We start from the raw sequence: 19,232 nt of genomic DNA, 5'->3' as shown, positions 1-19,232 counted from the left end.
CCCAGGCTAGTTGTATATATTAATGAAAAGTTGATTTTTTTTTCTTCTTTTTTCTCTAAACAATAATGTTGAATTTATTTACATTGTTTACACACGGTAAATATAAAATAAATTCAGTATTAAACATGTATAAAATCACAGAAAACACAACTGACTTTCATTACTTCAGTATATATGTTAAAATTTGGACAGATTGTAACACATTTTGTTCCTATTTTATAAAATGAAATAGGGGACATCATGTACAAAAAATATTCCCCACATATATTTTTCGAAAACTGCATTTTAAATATGAATTGATTCATAAGTGATTAATTGATTTTTGATAGATTTATTGAACATATGTATGCCTACTTGCTAAAAATAGTCTCTAAATAAGGACATTGTTTTAAGACGTTCATAATGTAAACACGATTGTAATCTCGCATTTTCATACGGTGAAAACTTTTTTTATTTAAATAATTAGCAGTTTATTTTAGGCTTCTTTTGAATGGTACAAAAGTTATGATAATGTTAACCAACATAAAATTACATTGGGTGGCATATATGGAGGAGTTCTATGTTGCGCTTTTGAAGTACATAGTGGTCAATAATTTAGAAAATGAGTCCCCTACCGTCCATAAAATAATTTTTTGAAAAATGCATGTGTAATAAAATCATTTAAAACTGTAATTTGTGGAGAATAAACAAATTTTCCGACCCCTCCCCCACTCCAATCCAACATGCAAAGGAACTATGAAATGGTCATGAATCAATATGCTCCCCCCTCCCCCCAAAAATGATATATGCATCAGGAACATTTGGTTTCTAGGTGCTAGTGCAGAGAGTGATCCGCGCTATTTTTTTAATCGTATTTCCAAGTTTAATTAAAGTTTTATGACGTTCTTTTATTCAATTGTAAGGTTAAAGTATAGAATAGGTACAAAACACCCCCCCCTCCCCATGTTAAGAATGGCTTTTTAAATAATGTTATTATTTACGTCCGGATCACTCTCTGCACTAGTACCGGTTTCTAATATATTTAATACATACTCCCATCCTATTTTATCGATAGATTCTTCCTTGGCCTCTTTGCTAGTAGTCAGGTTCCTAATGTAATTTTGTGGGAACTTTTTGGAGATTTGCAAATCTATACATTTTTGGAAAGGTTTTGGTCTCAGGAATCAGAAAACCAATGTTTGCATTTGCCCAGATGCGTATATGGCGGCCATATTGGATTTACAAAATGGCCGCCATAAGATGTACGTTTTTGAATATCTTGGCTTCTAAATAAGCTGAAAAACTGATTTTAACTGCTAAACCTACATTTTCAGGGCCAGGGAAACCAATGGCGGTGGTTATAAAATTTTCCCAGATGTGTATATGGCAGCCATATTGGAATTTACAAAATGGCCGCTGTAAAATGTACGTTTTTTTAATATCTTCGCCTCTAAATAAGTCGGCACACTGATTTTAACTACTAAACCTACATTTTCAGGGTCATAGAATCCAATGGTGGTAGTTATAAAGCAACAACATCTTTAACATTAACCTTTAGATGCATAACTGGGTTCAAACTGATGTGGTGTTGTTTTATTGCAATATCTTTGTAATAAAAAATATGTATCATTTATAAATTCATATTTCAGCTGTTCCTAAAAAATCTTGCTTTTATATCACTAATTCAAATTGTTAATTTACCTCTGATACTTTGAGAACTTGTAGTTTTTGTATTGCTATTCTAACATTACTGTAATTCTCTCTTTGTTTGTAGGTGAGGCATGAGTGATGAGTCGCAAAGTAGAGAGGAAGCATGTCAAACCAAGGAGTCCATTAACTGGAAGCAGTGCATTCTCTGCCAGTCTGATCATAAAAAGAAAGTCTTGGTGCAACATCCTCGATTAGAGTCCTATGGGCTCGTACTGCAAGTAATTCTAGAGAGGGCTAGTTTGAATGATGGGGACTATATCCAAATCCAAAGGCGATTGCAGAACTGCACACCAGAAACATTGTGTGAAGAGAGGGCGGTCTGGCATCGCTCATGTCATTCGAGTGCAACTAACAAAGTTGAAATACAACGTGCAAGAGATCGCATCGCACACGCTTTAGCTACAGGACACTACACTGCCAAAAAGCCTGGGCAGAAAAGAGGAATTACAGAAGAGGCTGTTCCAGACACCTCTACATCTGGTTCTGCATTGCCATTCACACGATCACATACAAGTCCACTGGATAAGAAAGAGTGCTTCTTCTGCCAACAGGACAATGGCCAACAACTGTACCAGATCAGGACTGAGAATGCAGGTAAAACTCTCAAAGATACTGTGGAAAGGTCCCATAATCCTGCACTGAAAACTAGGCTGAACACCTGCATATCACCAGGTGATGCACATGCAATTGATGCCCTATACCACAAAGCTTGCTGGACCCAAAATGTGTTCCATGCTCTTCGAGATACTAACACTAGAAAAACTGCTGAAGAACCCTTTCTACAAAAGGCGAGTCTGCTTGAGCTGATAAATCTTATTGATGTAGAAACAAAAAACAAAGCATATCTTGGGATGGATGATATTGAAACGACTTATGTTAATATGCTTGGTTCGGAAGTTTTTGAAGGTCATGTACCTGTATTCAGTAGAAAATGGCTGAAAGAAAGGATCCTTACTTATTTGCCACACCTGAAGTCTGTTCGACCAAACATAAGGAAGCCAACTGTCCTCTACTCCCCAGATGCATGTGAAGAGGACATGGTTAATACCTCAATGACAACTGGTAAGGAGGAGAACAGCATGAAGACAATCTACAAAGCAGCACAGGTGATAAGGAAAAGCATTGTAACCTTCAAAGAGCCCAAGGAAAGAAATGTCATGCAGGTATCTAGTGACAATAATGATGTTCCAGCTGAATTATACACCTTAATCCATTGGATAATGGTTGGGCCTGCTGAAAAGCTGGAAACTGTAAAGAGAACTAAAGATGTTGACCGAGCAAAACTGACGGTGAGCCAGAATATCATGTATGGGTTCAAATCCAGTAAACAGGTAAGGTACAAGCCAAGCAATGAATCAGCATTTAAGTCACCCCGTTCACGAGGGAATTCTCAGGTTCTGGGACTGGCACTGACTGTCCACCATGACACACGCAACAAGAAGCTGTTGAATCTTCTCAATGCTCATGGCTACGCTATTTCACATCGCCGTGTCCTTCTCATGGAAACTGCTCTGGCAAATGCTGTTGTAGAAAACACTAGAGCATACCAAGGCCTCTATGTACCACCATTCCTGAAGAAGGGGACCTTTGTGTTTTTCGCCGTAGATAACACAGATTTTGCAGAGGATACTCCTGATGGGAAGGGAACCACCCACGGAACCATCACAGCAGTGTACCAGAAAGTTGACCCTTCTAAAGAACCTGTTGCAGAACCTTTGATTATAGGTGATGCAAAGAGTATATCAGTCACACCCTATCATGTAGACATGCTTCACTGTAATAAGCCCAAACCACAGGCTACCAAGCGGTCAGAACAGTTTGCCATTGGCCAGGGGATCTCAGAATCCTATCAGCTGACACAACTTGGATGGGTTGTTGCATCTACTTTATCCAGAATGAAACCTCGAGAAACCTCCAGCAAGATTCCAGGCTGGGCAGGATACAACTCACTGCTGTCTGAAAGCCTTCCCTAAACATAGGTTGGAGCCTTACCACTACTCCCTGAGGTGGCACACGAGTGGTCAACTCTACTAACTGTGATCGTACAAGCAAATAAGCTGAGAAAGTTGGCAGTTGGGGAAGATCACCCCACAGTCATTACCTTTGACATGGCTCTTTAAAAGAGTTCAAGAGTCAGTTTGGCATGGAAGCTGACAGAATCACAGAGCATCATGAGCTTGGACCAAGTGCAGTCCAGAGGGCACATGGTACAGTCGACAAGATCAAGGAAGCTTTGCTCAGCCATGGAAACCCCTTTAACACTAAAGTGGAAAAGCTGTACAATGTGATCACTAATGCTTACATCCCAGATGAGTATGTACCACATATCTTGAATATTGATGTCACTGGACAGAAGTTGTATAAGGATTACGTGTCAGAACGGATCAATGGAGATGTCAGCCTCTGGGCCCCTGTGAAGAAAGAGAACAACAAGATGTTCCTTTCTGGGAACAAGAAGATTATAGTGAAACTCAGAGACAATACTGTGGATCTGAAGGAGACCAAGGACCTGTTTGCAAAGCTGATGGTACTTGCCAGGTCAAGCCAAGACATCAACCAGAAAGAGGCCATAGGAAACCATGAATTCACTCTGACACCAAGAGCACTGTTTGCCCCTGATGGAACAATGCTGCCATGCTACAACAAGTCCAAGTTAATCCATCTACTTGAGAAGCTGACAAGAGAAGACATGCCCCATGAAGACCAGTCATCTCAAGCTGGAAATTCTACCCACCAAGATGCAACGTATACAGGATTTACAGAGCCCACATCTACTGATCAGCCAAGTCGGAAGATAGCACTGGTGGATGGCATGGTGCTTGTGCAGAAGCTGAGCAAGAAACCAACGACTCTAGTGACACTCAAGGATCTGAGTAGCTGCTTCAATGACAGACTGATGCAACTAACACGAGATTATGATGAAATCATCCTAGTTTTTGACACATACCGAGCAGATTCTCTGAAAAGTGCAACCAGAGAAAAACGAAGACAAGGAAAAGCTTCTGTTCAGTATCAAGTCAGAGATGACACTAACATCAAACACATCCCAATGAGGAGGTTCCTCTCCCATGACAAGACGAAGGCTGATCTGACTGACTATCTTGCTGCCCAAACTCTAGAGTATAACAAGGGATCATCCAAGCTGATCATCATATCTGCTTTTGGATACACTAAGAGCAACAGAGACCTGGTCTTTGAAGTAAATAACCATGAGGAAGCAGACACGCTGCTTATCCACCAGGCTGTGCTGGCTTCACAGCGAAACCCACCTGATGCACAGTTAGTATTTTTCTCTCCAGATACGGACGTTTTAGTGGTAGTCACAGCAAACTATGACCTATTGCTGAAAAACACGTCCATTTCTATGTCCTCTTGTGTTATACAAATTGAACCACTGTGGCGAGCTCTAGGTAAAGAAAGAGCAAAGGCTTTGCCAGCCTTCCATGCGTTCACTGGGACCGACAACACAGGGAGGTTCTCTCGTATATGCAAGACAACCTGGCTACAGATCTACCTCAAAGCAGACTCAGATGTTGTCAATGCTCTGCAAATGCTTATGGATGAAGCAGAAGTGACAGATGGAATGCTGTCAAAACTGGAATCCTTTGTATGTGCAGCTTACTCGCCAAAAGGGATCAACATAAAAACAATCCCTGAACTGCGATGGCATCTGTTCTGCAAGCATAGGGCAGAAAGTGACAGGCTCCCTCCAACACCTGGAGCTCTAAAGCAGCATATTTTAAGAGTCTATGTCCAAGCAAGGGTATGGGCACAAGCAACCATTGCTCTGCAGATTTCACAACTGGATCCCCTGGAAAATAGGTACTTCAAAGATTTGGATGGCACCCTAAAACCAACGACCACAGAGGTCCTCCCAGCCCCTAAGGCCATTCTTGAGATGATCACATGCAAATGTATATTTGACTGTTCTTCTGGCAGATGCTCCTGCAGGTCTAAAGACTTAGCTTGTACTGATATGTGTCGGTGCAGCAGCCAGTGCGAAAACGATGAAGATTCCCAAGCTGTGATGTATGAAAGTGATGTTGATGATGATGTTGATGATGATTATTATACATAGACTATGATCAAACATCTAATTATGTTTAAGATGGTTGCACAAACATTCAAAGTTTACAGTTAAAAGGCATTTCAATAAAAATAATTTTCTGACTAACTGCCAGGGTTGTTAAGTTTTTTACTCATATGTTGGATTATGTGTTTCAAAAGGGGGGTGGGGTACAAAAGATAAAATGATCACGTGGACCATTGACTTCCTTGACACTGAAAATGTAGGTTTAGCAGTTAAAATCATTGTTCCAACTTATTTAGAGGCCGCGGTATTACAAAACATACATTTGACGGCAGCCATTTTGTAAAATTCCAATATGGCTGCCATATATACATATGGGAAAATTTTATAACTACCACCAGTGGCTTCCTGGACCCTGAAAATGTAGGTTTAGCAGTTAAAATCAGTGTTCCAGCGTATTTAGAAGCCAAGATATTACAAAACGTACATTTTACGGCGGCCATTTTGTAAATCCAATATGGCCGCCATATAGGCATCTGGGCAAATGCAAACATTGGTTTTCTGATTCCTTAGACAATAACCTTTCCAAAACTGTATAGATTTGCAAATCTCCAAAAAGTTCCCACAAACGTTAAAATTGTGCCATTAGGAACCTGACTATAGGAACAAAGCATAGTTTAATGCTACAATTAGTCTATTCTATCCTCAGTAAATGAGTAGAAATCGTTCCATACTTTAGCAATATTTTTTATTTTTATTTCAAATTAAAGTGTCCCCTTTTTTGGGGACTTGGATGTTTCCCACATTAAGAACCGACATTGTGCCTAAATTTGCCCATGTGGGGAGATAAGTAAATAGGAACAATTAAATCCAAATCATATTGGACAAACAATAAGTACATTTGCAGAATACAAACTGTTGAAATAACATTTAGAAACTTATTCTTAACATGGGAAAGGTGGGGGCATATTTAATTATCCTGTACTTTCCTATAACAATTGAATAAACACACAATACCATTAACATTTTATTTAACTTAAAAATCTTATTAAAAAAAAAAAGAAATAGCACGATCCATATTCTGTATAAATACCAAACAAAATAATTAGTAAATTAGAAGTAACATGTCAAAAACAGGAGACACATTTTAAAAAGAATAGAAAACTAATTAAATTCAGGTAGTCAGAAGAGTTTCTATTTTAATCTGGTAACTTAAGATTGTATTCCATGTTATTTTTTTTTTTAATTGTTTAGTGTTATTATAAATGCTGCCTATCAAATAAGAGTGAAAGGTCGATAATAATGAAATAGTATTATCACTGATTCCAACCTCCACCAAAGATATAAAATTTGATGGAAGTGGTCTTAGAAATAGGAACATGTTTTAGTAAGTGTAGGAAGTGGGCATATAAGTTGTGCATAGGAAATTATTTTCTTCCTATGTCGCAAGTTACTGGAAAAATTGTATTTTGTTAACATAGAGATAAATAATTCTTTTGTGTCAGATCACTTCAGTCTCAAAATTAATGTTTAGAAATTTTAAAAAAAAATGCTTTATATTTTTCACATGAAATTCTAAAGTACATGTCTAAGACAAGTTTTCAAGCTATTATTAGCAAAATGGCCAAAAATATCTAAATTTCTGAATGTCATCCATTTTGCCATATAATTTTAACCTTTTCTTTTTAATCTGATTTTCTGATACAGCCCTGTATTGACCAGTCATGTTATTGTATCTTATTTAATGTCCTGTTTTATTGTCAGCAAGTCAGAATGGAAGATATTCTCTTGATCCTATTCCCATGTAGTCTGTTATATTCATGAACAATTTCCTTCCGAATAGAACGTCCACACATAACACCAATATTTTTTTTTTACTTTATATTATGTTTAACATCATTTAATCTTTGTAGCAATTGTTTTAATTTTAAATCTTTTAGGCTAACCAACATACCTGTTTTATTGGGAAAGTTAACCCAAGTTTAAACTCCATTGATCATATTGTATCGCCCAACATACGAGAACATTTAGCTTTGTAACATCTGTTAGACATACATGTAAATTATTGGGTCACTAATACTATTTATTCCACTTTAATTTAATCTGAAAATGCATAAACTGTTATGATTCTATTACAACATTGTTTTTGCATAAGTAAAATATTGAGTTTCTTTACTTGTAAATTATCGATGTAAAGTGATCTATTATTTACATAAGTGTTTATGTTGTGAACACTATGTAAATTATATGTGAAAATAATCAAAAAGAAAAACTGAAAAAGTCACTCTTTCTCTAAATGCTTATACAAATATTGCACTAGTTTAATCAACATAGTAAGAAAAACACAAGTGAGAGATGGATCACTTGTTCAGTTAATTACAAATTATCATTAATTAATCTAATTGATAAAAAAAAAAACTATTTTTATTCAGAAGAATTGAGATTTTTTTTCTTTGATCAGTTAGATTTTAAAGATCCCACAAAATAAGAAAAAAGAAGGATGCCTTGGTGCCGAAACCTTTGGTGCACATTTTTAAAATAAGAAAAATATAAATCTAATAGTTGTAGAGAATGAACTTTTTAAATTAAGAATTTAGAACAATACAAGCATAATCTTTGCATTTATTAAAGCTTTATAAATAAAAAAAAGCAAACCCCTACATTAAAAAAATAAATACTTAATATATATTTTCCCCCCCTTTTTTTTTTTTAATAAATTGTTCCCTATTAAAAATTCATCTTGTGATGAAAAATCAAGACAACTCTGTTTTATCTGTTTGTTTACTGATGTCATGTGCCTCAGAAGACAACTGGTGTTGACCCCATGCCATCTTGTTTGGCTTATTTTGTGTGTGTGTGTTTGTTTTGGGGGCTCTGGACTTAATTGATTTTTTTCAAACATTGCTCAATCCCAAAATTAAGGAATAGTCTATGCATTTTGTGTCATTAAATCATATAAGGAAAAGTCTTAGAAAACAAACTTTGATTCAGTGTTTTAGTAATTATAATAAGATATATTAAAATCAAAAAATACTTCTGATCATGATATTTACAAAATTTGTTTGTTTTTTTCAGTGAAAATAGTTATTCGTGGTGATCGTAATGTTGGCAAAACATGTTTGTTCTACAGACTTCAAGGCCAGAAGTTCCGAGAGGAGTATATTCCCACAGAAGAAATTCAGGTAAGACAAAATTAAAATTAAACGAAAAATTTCCAATATACTTCTGGCACTCATGTAAATTCAACAAGACCAAAAACTGAAAAGGAACTATTTAAGAAACAAAGGATTATTTGCATTTTAATTGCATATAAATTAGGATTGTTTCACAAAAATATCCAATAACAGTATGTCCAATGCATAATGCACCTATCTAAAGGATATTGCAAGTAAAAAAAAAAAATGACTTATTTTATTGATAACTCATTTCTCTTGCAGTATCCTTACTAAATAACGTTAACTGTTACATAGGTTTCATTTTTATGGTGTAGTAAACATTTGTGTTTTCTTAAGTTCATGTGTAGATGTACATTTGTCAATATCATTTCTGATGTTCTGAAATAGTTGTTAGGTAGTCTGAAAACTTACTGTTGTCTTTACCATTCTTATGTATTAAATGATTTGAAAATTTAGTTTTCTTTAGCATTCATTTGTGTCAATGCTCTGGTATGAAAAAACTCTTGCTTAGTGGACAATTTTTCCTTTTTTCTGAATGCTAAAATTCCCAGAACTGTCTTGATAAATTGCAAGAGGAAACACAATTTGTTAATCAGCATTATTTTATTTTCTAATGGTGATCTGGCCATGTGACATAGTTGCAAACAATGTTTCCATTTTTCTGTGAATGTTACATTTTAGAATGAGAAAAGATAAGGAAACGAAGGAAAGACGATGATCTTTTTAAAGCTTTAATTCACAATTACCATTGACCATAAATACGCTTTCAATAATCATCAACTTCGGGATAGTTATATAAAAATAGTTATATTATAAAAACCAATGCACTTTATGTCCTCGAAATACTACCATTTTGTTTGCAATTGAATATTTTCTCATATGCATTAATAAATAATAAATGTACATATTTCAAGAGTTTTTAACAAATTTATGATAACGCCATGGAACAGACATGTTTTGTAAGATTTTTACTCCTACCCCATCAATCTTGCTTATTGTCCATGAGGATTTATCTCCCATAGAAAAATTTAGTGCCGTAAAACACTATAATGGCCCGAAAATAGATGATTTTACATATTTATTTGTAATTCTCTACTCTAAAATAATTGTTTTTATTTATCTTTTTGCCAAGTTTTCAGGATGTATACATGTAATTGTCTCTAGCCTAACTGCTAATCAAAAATCCAAATGACAAGCCCCCTCATCCTCTTAAAACCACATAATTGTCTCAAAAAAAAAAAAGGTACAAGATTTACAGAATGTTCATACATAATTGCCTAAAAGTGGAGAAGCATATATTTTAGGGAGGCGGGGAGCAATTTAACAGAAGCCCTAGTATTAGATTTCAGTTTTTTGTCCATAAAATGCATTAGAATTCAATTTGGAGTTTTAACTTTTCATTTTTATTGGATGCATCATATTTTTAAGGTATTGTTCATTTACTGCAGATTATTTGGAAATTATTAATTTCTTGAGATTTTCAGTGGCATATTCTGATTTCTTGCACAAAAGTATACTTACATGCCAAATTTCATTTAATTTTGTGTGTTAACAAACATAACATTTTTACTGAAAAAGCAGCGTAAAGAAATATGAAACACTTTAAGTGTGTGTATGTGTGTGATGGGGAAATACTTAACCGTGCAAGGTATAAAAGTAATCTTCAATTCCTTATTTTCAATCAGGTTTAAAAAGATTCTTTCTCAGATCATGTATGGCATTATTGAGATATTTTAAGCCATTTTACAATTTTTTCATGTGTATTGCTACTTGAGTAGAATGAAATTCTAATGAATATGTAGCATGCTTAGCAAAGAGACAAGTAAAATATGTTACTAATACGCCATATTTTACCCTTTCTATATTTTAGCTGCCAAGCATGTTACATATTAGAACTTAAATCAATAGGCTCATGTTGTCATGATTGCTAGAGAAACAACTGACTACTACTACTACTACTACTCAGATTCCTGAGTGAGTGTATATGCAAGGGAAATAATCAAGTGATTTCTTAAGCATATTCAATACACATGTTAAATGTTTACCAATCACATAAAATGTCTTGTTGCTGTTAAATGCTTTAAAAACTGGAATAAAGCCCAAAATAAAAATCTACTTAATTACTAACACGTCGCCCAACATAGCCCAGTCATAAAATATGCATAAATATGCTATTTAATTTATTCAGATGTCATATTTATTATTATAAGAGCCAATCCTCTACTTATTGTGATATTGTACCTAATAATAAAAAAAAATTTTAAACAGAAAGAAATTGAAACATATGCATGTGAGTATTATGTTTTTTCTAAACAGTTCACTATGCATCTCCAAACTTGTACAACGTTACCATTATCTGCAACATCATCATTTCACGTGTTTACTATAGTCTGGGTCAATTTATATGGAAGAGCATTGGCACTACAATTTTTGCTATCTAATTTTCATATTTATATTATATTGAGTTAGAAAAATTAATTGAATATTTATGTATTATGTAATTTCCCATCTATATATATATAAATTTGTATTCCTGTCTGTTTGTTTACAATTTGAGTAATATATACAAAAGGTTTCTTACTTTACTCTTTCATTTATTTCTATATATAGTTTCATTCTTGCAAACTAGATAGAATTAAGAGATCATGGCATTTGCATATGACATTTTTTTAATTTTTTTTTTTTATTACATTTTCACCCCAAGCAAGGCAAATTGCCACTTTGGTGTACTATCAGGGGCAACAACTACTGGGGTACTATGTAGGGATTTGGGCAGCAAGATTTCGTCGATGGGACAGAGGCTGAAGCTTAGATGTCAGTTCAGGGCCTATCAGGTTTGCGACTCTCTTTTGAACCTTGTCAAGGAGCGACAGACTAGTAGCAGATACACCAGCCCAGATGTGACAGCAATACTCCATACATGGGCGAATGGTGGCCTTATAGAGGTACAGGATACTTTCAGGTGTTAGTAGTTGTCTAGCACGGTAGAGAGAGCCCACCTTTCTTGCAGCGGCCCTGGCAATGCCTTCAATGTAATTGTTCCAACTCATGTTTCCTGTGACCGTTAGGCCAAGGAGTTTGAAAGATGTACTCTCAGATAAAGAGTTATTGGCCATTGCTATAGGTGGTAGAGAGGGTTTCTTGTAATTATACCCTGTCAAAAGCCTTAGATATATCTAGAGCTACCGCTCTGCCCTCCCCCGCTTTGTCCAGTGAATGGTATATACGTTCAGAGATTAGTTAGGATGTCTGCTGTTGAACGGGCTTGTCTAAATCCATATTGTTTGTCAGTCAGAAGTTTAGCATCTGTAAGGTGATGGACTAGAGCATGGTTAATTAAGGTCTCAAATATTTTGGCAAGAAGTGGGAGGAGGCTAATGGGGGCGATAATTTGATGGGTCAGTCCTTTCGCCAGAATTCTTGAATACTAGTACAACAGAAGCAGTTTTCCAACAGTCCGGAAAGCAAGCTTCATTAAGGCAGCAAGCTTCATTAAGGCATTTGTTGTAGAGTTTGGAGAGAACTGGAGCTACTTCGGCTGAGCACTTTTTTAATAGCACAGCTGGGATAAGATCGGGTCCACATGCTTTTGAAGTGTCAAGGTTTTTTATGATAGCATGCACCTGAGCAGGGGTGGTTTTCAGATCGTCTAGCGTGGCGTCTGTCCGCATAGGAAAGTCAAGTAGGGGGTGGTTGAAAAGGTCCAGTGTGGAGTTTGAGGCAAACCGACTGGCAAGCATGTTAGCCTTCTCGGTTGTTGAGGAGACAACCTCATGATTGTTGGTTAGTGGGCGAATTGTTGATTGCTCATTATTTACTACACTGTTGTAGATTTTCCAGAAATCTCGAGTTCCTAGTTTTTGTGCTTCGATGCGCTTTTAAGTGGTTTCCGTAAATTCTCTGTTAGCTGTCACTATTTCTTTCTTAACGTTATTTCTAACTTCTATATACTTCAGTCTGTTTGAACTGGACTTATGTCGGTTAAACCTACGGTATGCATGCTGCTTTTGAGCAATGGCAGTTGCGCAAGTCGACGTAAACCATTGGGGAGAGTGGGGCTTACTATAAAATTTCTGCATGGGAACATGCGCTTCGATTGCAGTTTTGAACCAGTCAGTGGTCTCGTTTGCACACTGTTCAGCAGGGAGAGAAAAAATATTTCTCCATGGGGCATCTCTGATTAGTTCTCTGATGGCTTCCCAGTTAGCCTTTTTATAATATCTCGTTGTTTTGAGCACTGACTCTTCAGTTTTGACTGTAGAGTTTAGTGCAATTTCAACCATTATCACTGCATGATCAGATTCCCGAGTGGGCTGTGGGCCTTCGTTATGCAGTCATCGGGAACTGTGGTCAAAAACAGATCTAGAAGTGATGCGTGTTGTTCTTCCTGGTCAGGGAAACGGGTTGGAAATGTAACAATTTGTGATAGGGAGTGAGATATAGTGAAGCTATGAGTTGTGCTGCCCGCTGCATCTGTGTAAGTAGAGAATCCAAGCCAGTTTTTGTGGTGGACATTAAAGTCACCAAATACATGTATTTGTGCGCTAGTGTCGAGGGACAGTGCCGTGTCTATGCTGTCAGAGGCTTTGTTTATTATGGTGCAGTCCTGAGTCGAGGGAGAGCAATAGAGAAAATAATAGTAGCTAATATTGTGTTGCATGTTTAGTCTAAAGCACATAAAGGCTTGATAATCTGTTTCTAGGTTTGTTTCTCAAGTCAGGGGGAGGGTATTACGAATGTAAACTCCAAGTCCGTGCATGTATCTGTCAGTCCTTACGGCAGAGTGGGAGATATCCAGGCATGTTAAAGTAGTTAGAGGGGATGGAGGAGTGTAGGTTAGTCTCACTTAGTGCTAAGATATCCGAGGTATTTGTTAAGAGAAATGCTTCAACATCAGCTAAATTAGCTCTAAGCCCACGGATATTTGTGAATGCAAGCCTCAAGGGAGGAGGCAAGTTGAATTTGTTTGTCCCTAAGCCTGGTTTAAGCTTATTTTTAGATTGTACTGTTGTCATATTCTTTTTTAAAGAGTTTCAGTTTAGGTAAGGGGGAGCTAAACAAGAGGTTATGCAGAGCATCAGACATGCATCACAAGTAGACCATCAGCTGACCTTTCTCCAATTAGGATTGTGGCCTCAGGAAAGCCCACCGGGGATGAGTGCAGGGTCCCTTTCCATGCGCGTCATGGCACTACAAACAACCCGATATTATTCAACTGTTGATGGAGCAGCCGCTCTAAGCGCTACCAAAGAGTTAGGGCGCCTGTACTACCAGTCTGGAACAGTAGCCAGGAACTGTCAATCCGGTACCCTCAACCCATTAGAAGAAGGTCAACCCAATCTAATTGCTCAGGCATGTATCATACTCAAGCATTCCCAAATGTCCAGTTTTAGGGGTGGGGTGTGCTGGGAATGGGGAAAAACTGCGTTCGTTGCCCTAGCCAGGAAACAAGATCTACCACTGGGTGTTTCTGTCGAATCACTGAGATAGTGTCTCTGCGCTTGACTAATAGGCAAAGGAGGAGTATGGAAGCCGGGCGATAGACAAAACCTATCTACTCCTTAAGCAGTTTAGGTTTGCAAACCAGTGAATTTGTTTGAGTCACCAGCTCTAGGAAGGTTGTCATCCAAGACTGAAGAGGCTTCCCTCCCCTTTGGTTTAGTTTCAGAGTTTTCCTTCTCCTAGACGGATGATCTGGGAAGACCTACTTGGTCCGTCAGCACTGAGAGGGTTTTCTCCGCGCCTAGGTTCTAATCCAAGTATTTCTGCGACCCCGCGTGGTTAGTTAATGTTACTGGGTTAGTTTGTGGGGGTTATATCTCTGCTGATTAGTTACACTCCTCAAAGTGATTTAGGGACATTGCTATTTAATTGTTAATGGATAAAGGGGGTGAGTGGAGTTCATGCAGTGTAAGCATCTATGATTGTAAGAAGGCTTTTTAGGGAGGAGATAATGTGGTTTGAGTCTTACCCTTTTTATTTATTTTATTTATGTTAGCTTAGGTCTAGGATAATGTTACAGTATGAGTAGGTATTAAGAATTGAGCTACGAGTTGTGCCCAAACTATTTTAGATGATAGGAGGGTCAAGGTGTAAGTGCAATATAGTATGGATAAAACAGCAAGTTTTGAGTCATGCATAATTAGGTGAATAGATATATGGGCAGGTTTTCAGTAGGTGCAAATAGAGTTGAAATTGTAGGTATTTTCAAGTAAGAGTCATGGGACATTTTGCATAACAAGGAGTGTCGGTTCAATTTCGTATTAATCGTTGCAAAACTCTCGAGGAGACAGTTATGTAATGCAGATCGCTTTGCTTCTGAGTACTTTGGTTGTTAAATCCCTTAGTGGATAGGAATGAGCTGTAATGCATGCCTTAGAGGTAGAAATGTATAGATGTTTAGTGATGGCTATTAAAACAGTTTGCATGTGAGGGTTAGGGGCTGGAAGTTAACAAATTCACTACAAATGCGGTGCAATGTGGGGGTTTAGTGGCGGATAGGTGGGAAGGAGTAGATTGTTAGCGTTCAAGAGAAAAGGGGTTATTTATTTACAGATAGATTTCCATTAGGATTTTTGAGTTACAGGTAAGGTTTAGTTTGAAGAAAGGGGGGAGGGGATTTTTTTTTTTTTTTTGCATGCAGGTAAGACAAACGCAATCGTCTTGGAGGTAAAATGTATATTAAGATTTCGTAGCTAGCTATTAGGTTTTTTTCCCCCCAGTTATAGGAATAACTAGTTCATTGGGATTCGGAATTGTAGTCATTAAGGTCAGGCACAGAGTGTTGCATCTACTCAGAAAATTAGCCCTAGTAACACAGCTAAGATTATGTATATTGCAGTTACAAATATATGGATAGTTAAATTATAAGCCAAGTTCAGTGGTTTGGTATGGATATCATGGAGGACACTTTAATACAAGCAAGCGTACGGTGATTGCAGATATTAAGTATACTACTTAAATAAAGTTCTTCTGTCTTCTATAGTAGAAAAAAAAGATAAATCCTTGCTCCTGTTCAGTATTCTTGCCTAGGCTATTCGTTTTTCGAGTCTAGTTCTAACTACAAACGGCTCGCATGGAAGTAAAGAGTTAAAGACAATTCATACGCATATGTAATTAAAATACATTAAATAAATAAATTTAAAGAGAAGGTATAAACAGTTGGTAAAAAGCTAAAAAAAAATAAATAAATAAAAAAAATAAAAATAGAAAACGGCTCGCATGGAAGCAAAGAGTTAAAGACAATATATGCGCATATAGTTAAAATACATTAAATAAAGTTTTAAAAAGCAGTTGCCATTTTGGTAAGATTAGGATTGATTAATTTCACTTAGCTTAATTTCTTTGGCCATCTACATTTGACGCGTCTGCCAGCGAGCGTAACCATGTTCTAGGTGAGAGGGTAGGTGGGGGCTTCACTTCCTTTCCCGGATTAAGAAAAATCGATTTTATTAAATAGCAGTATCTTAATTAATGTTTCTAGCAAGGGAATTGTTTTAAGTGTTCTATTTAAAATTGTTTTATAATAAATTTTAAACAATAATTATATTGATAACATATTTAATTTATTTGGAATTATTATTCCAACATCGAATTAAAAATAACTTTTAGGGTTATTTGCCCCTTAGAATCTTCTGAACATTTCATTTGTTTGTTATTCTTTAAACAGCTATACAGAAATCGGTAAATTTTTACGATGTGACCCAGCGTCGTTTAATACCTCAAAAAAATAAAGATCTACTGCCCCTCCTTCTGAATTTATAATTTACACTTTTCTTTCTTTTTTCACATCACTTTTCTATATAAATTTAACATAAAATGACCACCCACTTTTTGGCCACAAACCGTTCAACGAGACATGTCATCTCTAGCATTTTTTCAAGTTTGGCGATCGAGGAGGTGGGGCAATACATGACAAATACAGCTTTTTTTGTGATGGGGGCGGGAATTAAATTTGAAACATAAAATAATTATAATTTAATTAATTTTTATGACCCCATTCTGTACTTTCACCTAACAATTTTATAAATAAAATGAACCCCAAAATATGACAAATTCAATTTTTTATTTTAGAGGGGTGGGAGAAACATAAAATTAGAAACATAAAATGACGAAAAATTTGTTTTTGGAATTAGTTTTTGGTAGATCTTCATTTTTTTTTTTGCCATCGCACGGGCATTCGCTGCTATTTTTGTAAAAGTTGTAATGATTTATTTTTATTTATTTTTTTTTTTGGTGTGGGGGGGGTCTTTACAGTACTCAATATCTGGAGAATAGTTTCTTCTCTTTGTATCCATTCTGCCAAAATATCTGGTGGAGAGGGTATCAGGTACTTCTTTTTGGGGACGATTACATTTACATGTTTTTATCTGTTCTTTTATTTTTGGAATTGTTGTAAGGGTATCCATGTTGCCCATGATGAAAATGATTAGTATAAAAGTGTGTTCCAAACGGAACTTCATGTCAACCCATGCAGCGCTGGGTACCCATGCTAGTATATTATAAAAAACAACTAGTCCATGTTAATGATTTGAAGATATAAGAAAAAAGGCTGCAAAGAAATCAAAATTTATACATTAAACGATAAACTTATGACTTTATGCAGAAATTTATGAATAAATAAAATTTACAATAAAAAATGGATAAAAACAATATATGACTTAGCTTTTGTAAAGCAAATAGATGTTTATTAACAAACTACACAGATGAGAAAATTAATTGTAATGTCTTCAGTTGACACTTATGTATCTGAAGATAATGTCGCTTACAGACCTCCATACTTTTTTGGAAAAAATGTGCAAAATTGAATTTCACTATATATCATTTTAACTGATCAAATCCAAACAATTTTTTTTAGTCAATTTTGCTTTTGACATTTTTTATTTCAAGAGTCATTCTATTATATGAATGTGTTTTTTTATTATTGGAAACCTGTTATAAAAAATCTTTTTTAAACTTCATATCATGTAATATTTGAATTTAACATCATCTAAAGCTTTTTAGAAATGAATTATTTTTTAGAATTCTGTTTTTTTGTTGTAATTTAAATAATTTTTTTTCTCTAATATATTTATCAAGAAAAATGGGTTTTTTGGTGGGGGGGGGGTAACATAATATTGATTTTATGTCCAATTTTAATTACAACTTTAAGGTTAGTAAAATAAATAACAGGATTTTTTATGTATATAAAAATAAGTATTTTTTTAATTATTCGATATTCTCAGCTTTAAAAAATGTTAAAATTTTTATCAACCTACATTTTTTTTTAGTTTTCGTAGCATGAAATATGGGGGGGGGAGGGGTAGAACATCTAAAAAATATTTCCTCTAATATATTTAACAAAATGTACTTTTATTATGTAAGTAGCATTACAAGTTGATTTTTTTTTCTTTTTAGATAATTGTTATTTTACCAACTTGCATGAAAAAAAGATATGTAAAAGATGCTTAAACCTGTTTGAATTATGCAAATACTATCAGTAGTTCAAAAGTTATGAGAATTTTAAGTGTCAAAATTTAGGCCTTTCCGTGGACATTTTTTTTTTAGAAAAAGTAGGCTAAATTACAGACCTCAACATTTCAAGAAATTCAGTAATTTTACCACCATTTATTTATTTTTCCAGCCATTCTCATGAAACATACTCTTATGTAAAATTGTGTGCTCTTTCTGATTATGCAGTCAAATCTGATGTATCTCTTTACCATGAGCCATGAATTATAAATTCAGATGTACAAATTTCAAATTTTTTTTAACTGGCACAGGGTATCATACAGTGGTTGTCTATTCATGAACAAAACTAAATATTATACTAGTATTTAAATATAGCTTTATTGGGAGCAGGCATTTTCCTGCCTACTCACCAAAGGAGAGCTTGATCTAGAGTGTAGCCATGGAATGCCTAAAGAGCATTCATGGTCGGTATGTACTACTCCCCTCAAAGAAAAAAAATAGAGTAGATATGAATTAATCTCAGAAATAAATTTTTCATATAGATTTTGGATTTCTGTAAAAGATGGAAATTCCCATAGTCGACTAGAACATATGCGTTTTGGGACCAGTCCAATTTTCTATTTTGTAAATACTCTTTATCTGGCCTGAAATATACTACTATTTTCTGAGATGCAACCATAAATCGTACTCTATGTGAATCCTTGATGTAGCTGTCACAGTACCGGAATACCAGGAATCCTGATAAGCAACAACTATATATTCACCAGTTGATGGTAATTTTTATCATTTCCATTCTGTTGTTTTATTAAAAATTCAATTATGTAAACAAAAAAATAAAATGATAATTTTTTACTTTGTTTCCATCTTAACATTTAAAATGATTACTT

At 35.4% G+C, this 19,232-nt stretch overlaps 2 protein-coding genes across 5 annotated transcripts in view; one reads left to right on the top strand and one right to left on the bottom strand.

The window, feature by feature from the left end:
* LOC145286012 (rab-like protein 6) overlaps positions 1-19,232 on the top strand; it is a 254,354-nt gene that overhangs the window by 30,964 nt on the left and 204,158 nt on the right. For all 4 annotated transcript variants that reach the window (XM_080134625.1, XM_080134622.1, XM_080134621.1 and 1 more), the window contains exon 2: positions 8,795-8,901. Coding sequence is in view for 2 of the 4 variants with exons in the window: in XM_080134622.1 (XP_079990748.1) it covers positions 8,795-8,901 (107 nt within the window). In the remaining 2 variants the exon portion in view is untranslated. The remainder of the gene's footprint in view (positions 1-8,794; positions 8,902-19,232) is intronic.
* The window catches only part of LOC145286014 (aspartate--tRNA ligase, mitochondrial-like), a 517,834-nt gene that overhangs the window by 458,169 nt on the left and 40,433 nt on the right, over positions 1-19,232 (bottom strand). The gene's annotated exons all lie outside the window — the stretch shown is intronic.

The sequence above is a fragment of the Euprymna scolopes genome, chromosome 10, assembly GCF_053919585.1.
Source record: "Euprymna scolopes isolate OS-2025 chromosome 10, ASM5391958v1, whole genome shotgun sequence".
NCBI classification, from domain to species: domain Eukaryota; kingdom Metazoa; phylum Mollusca; class Cephalopoda; order Sepiida; family Sepiolidae; genus Euprymna; species Euprymna scolopes.
This window is presented reverse-complemented; position numbering and strand designations above follow the sequence as displayed.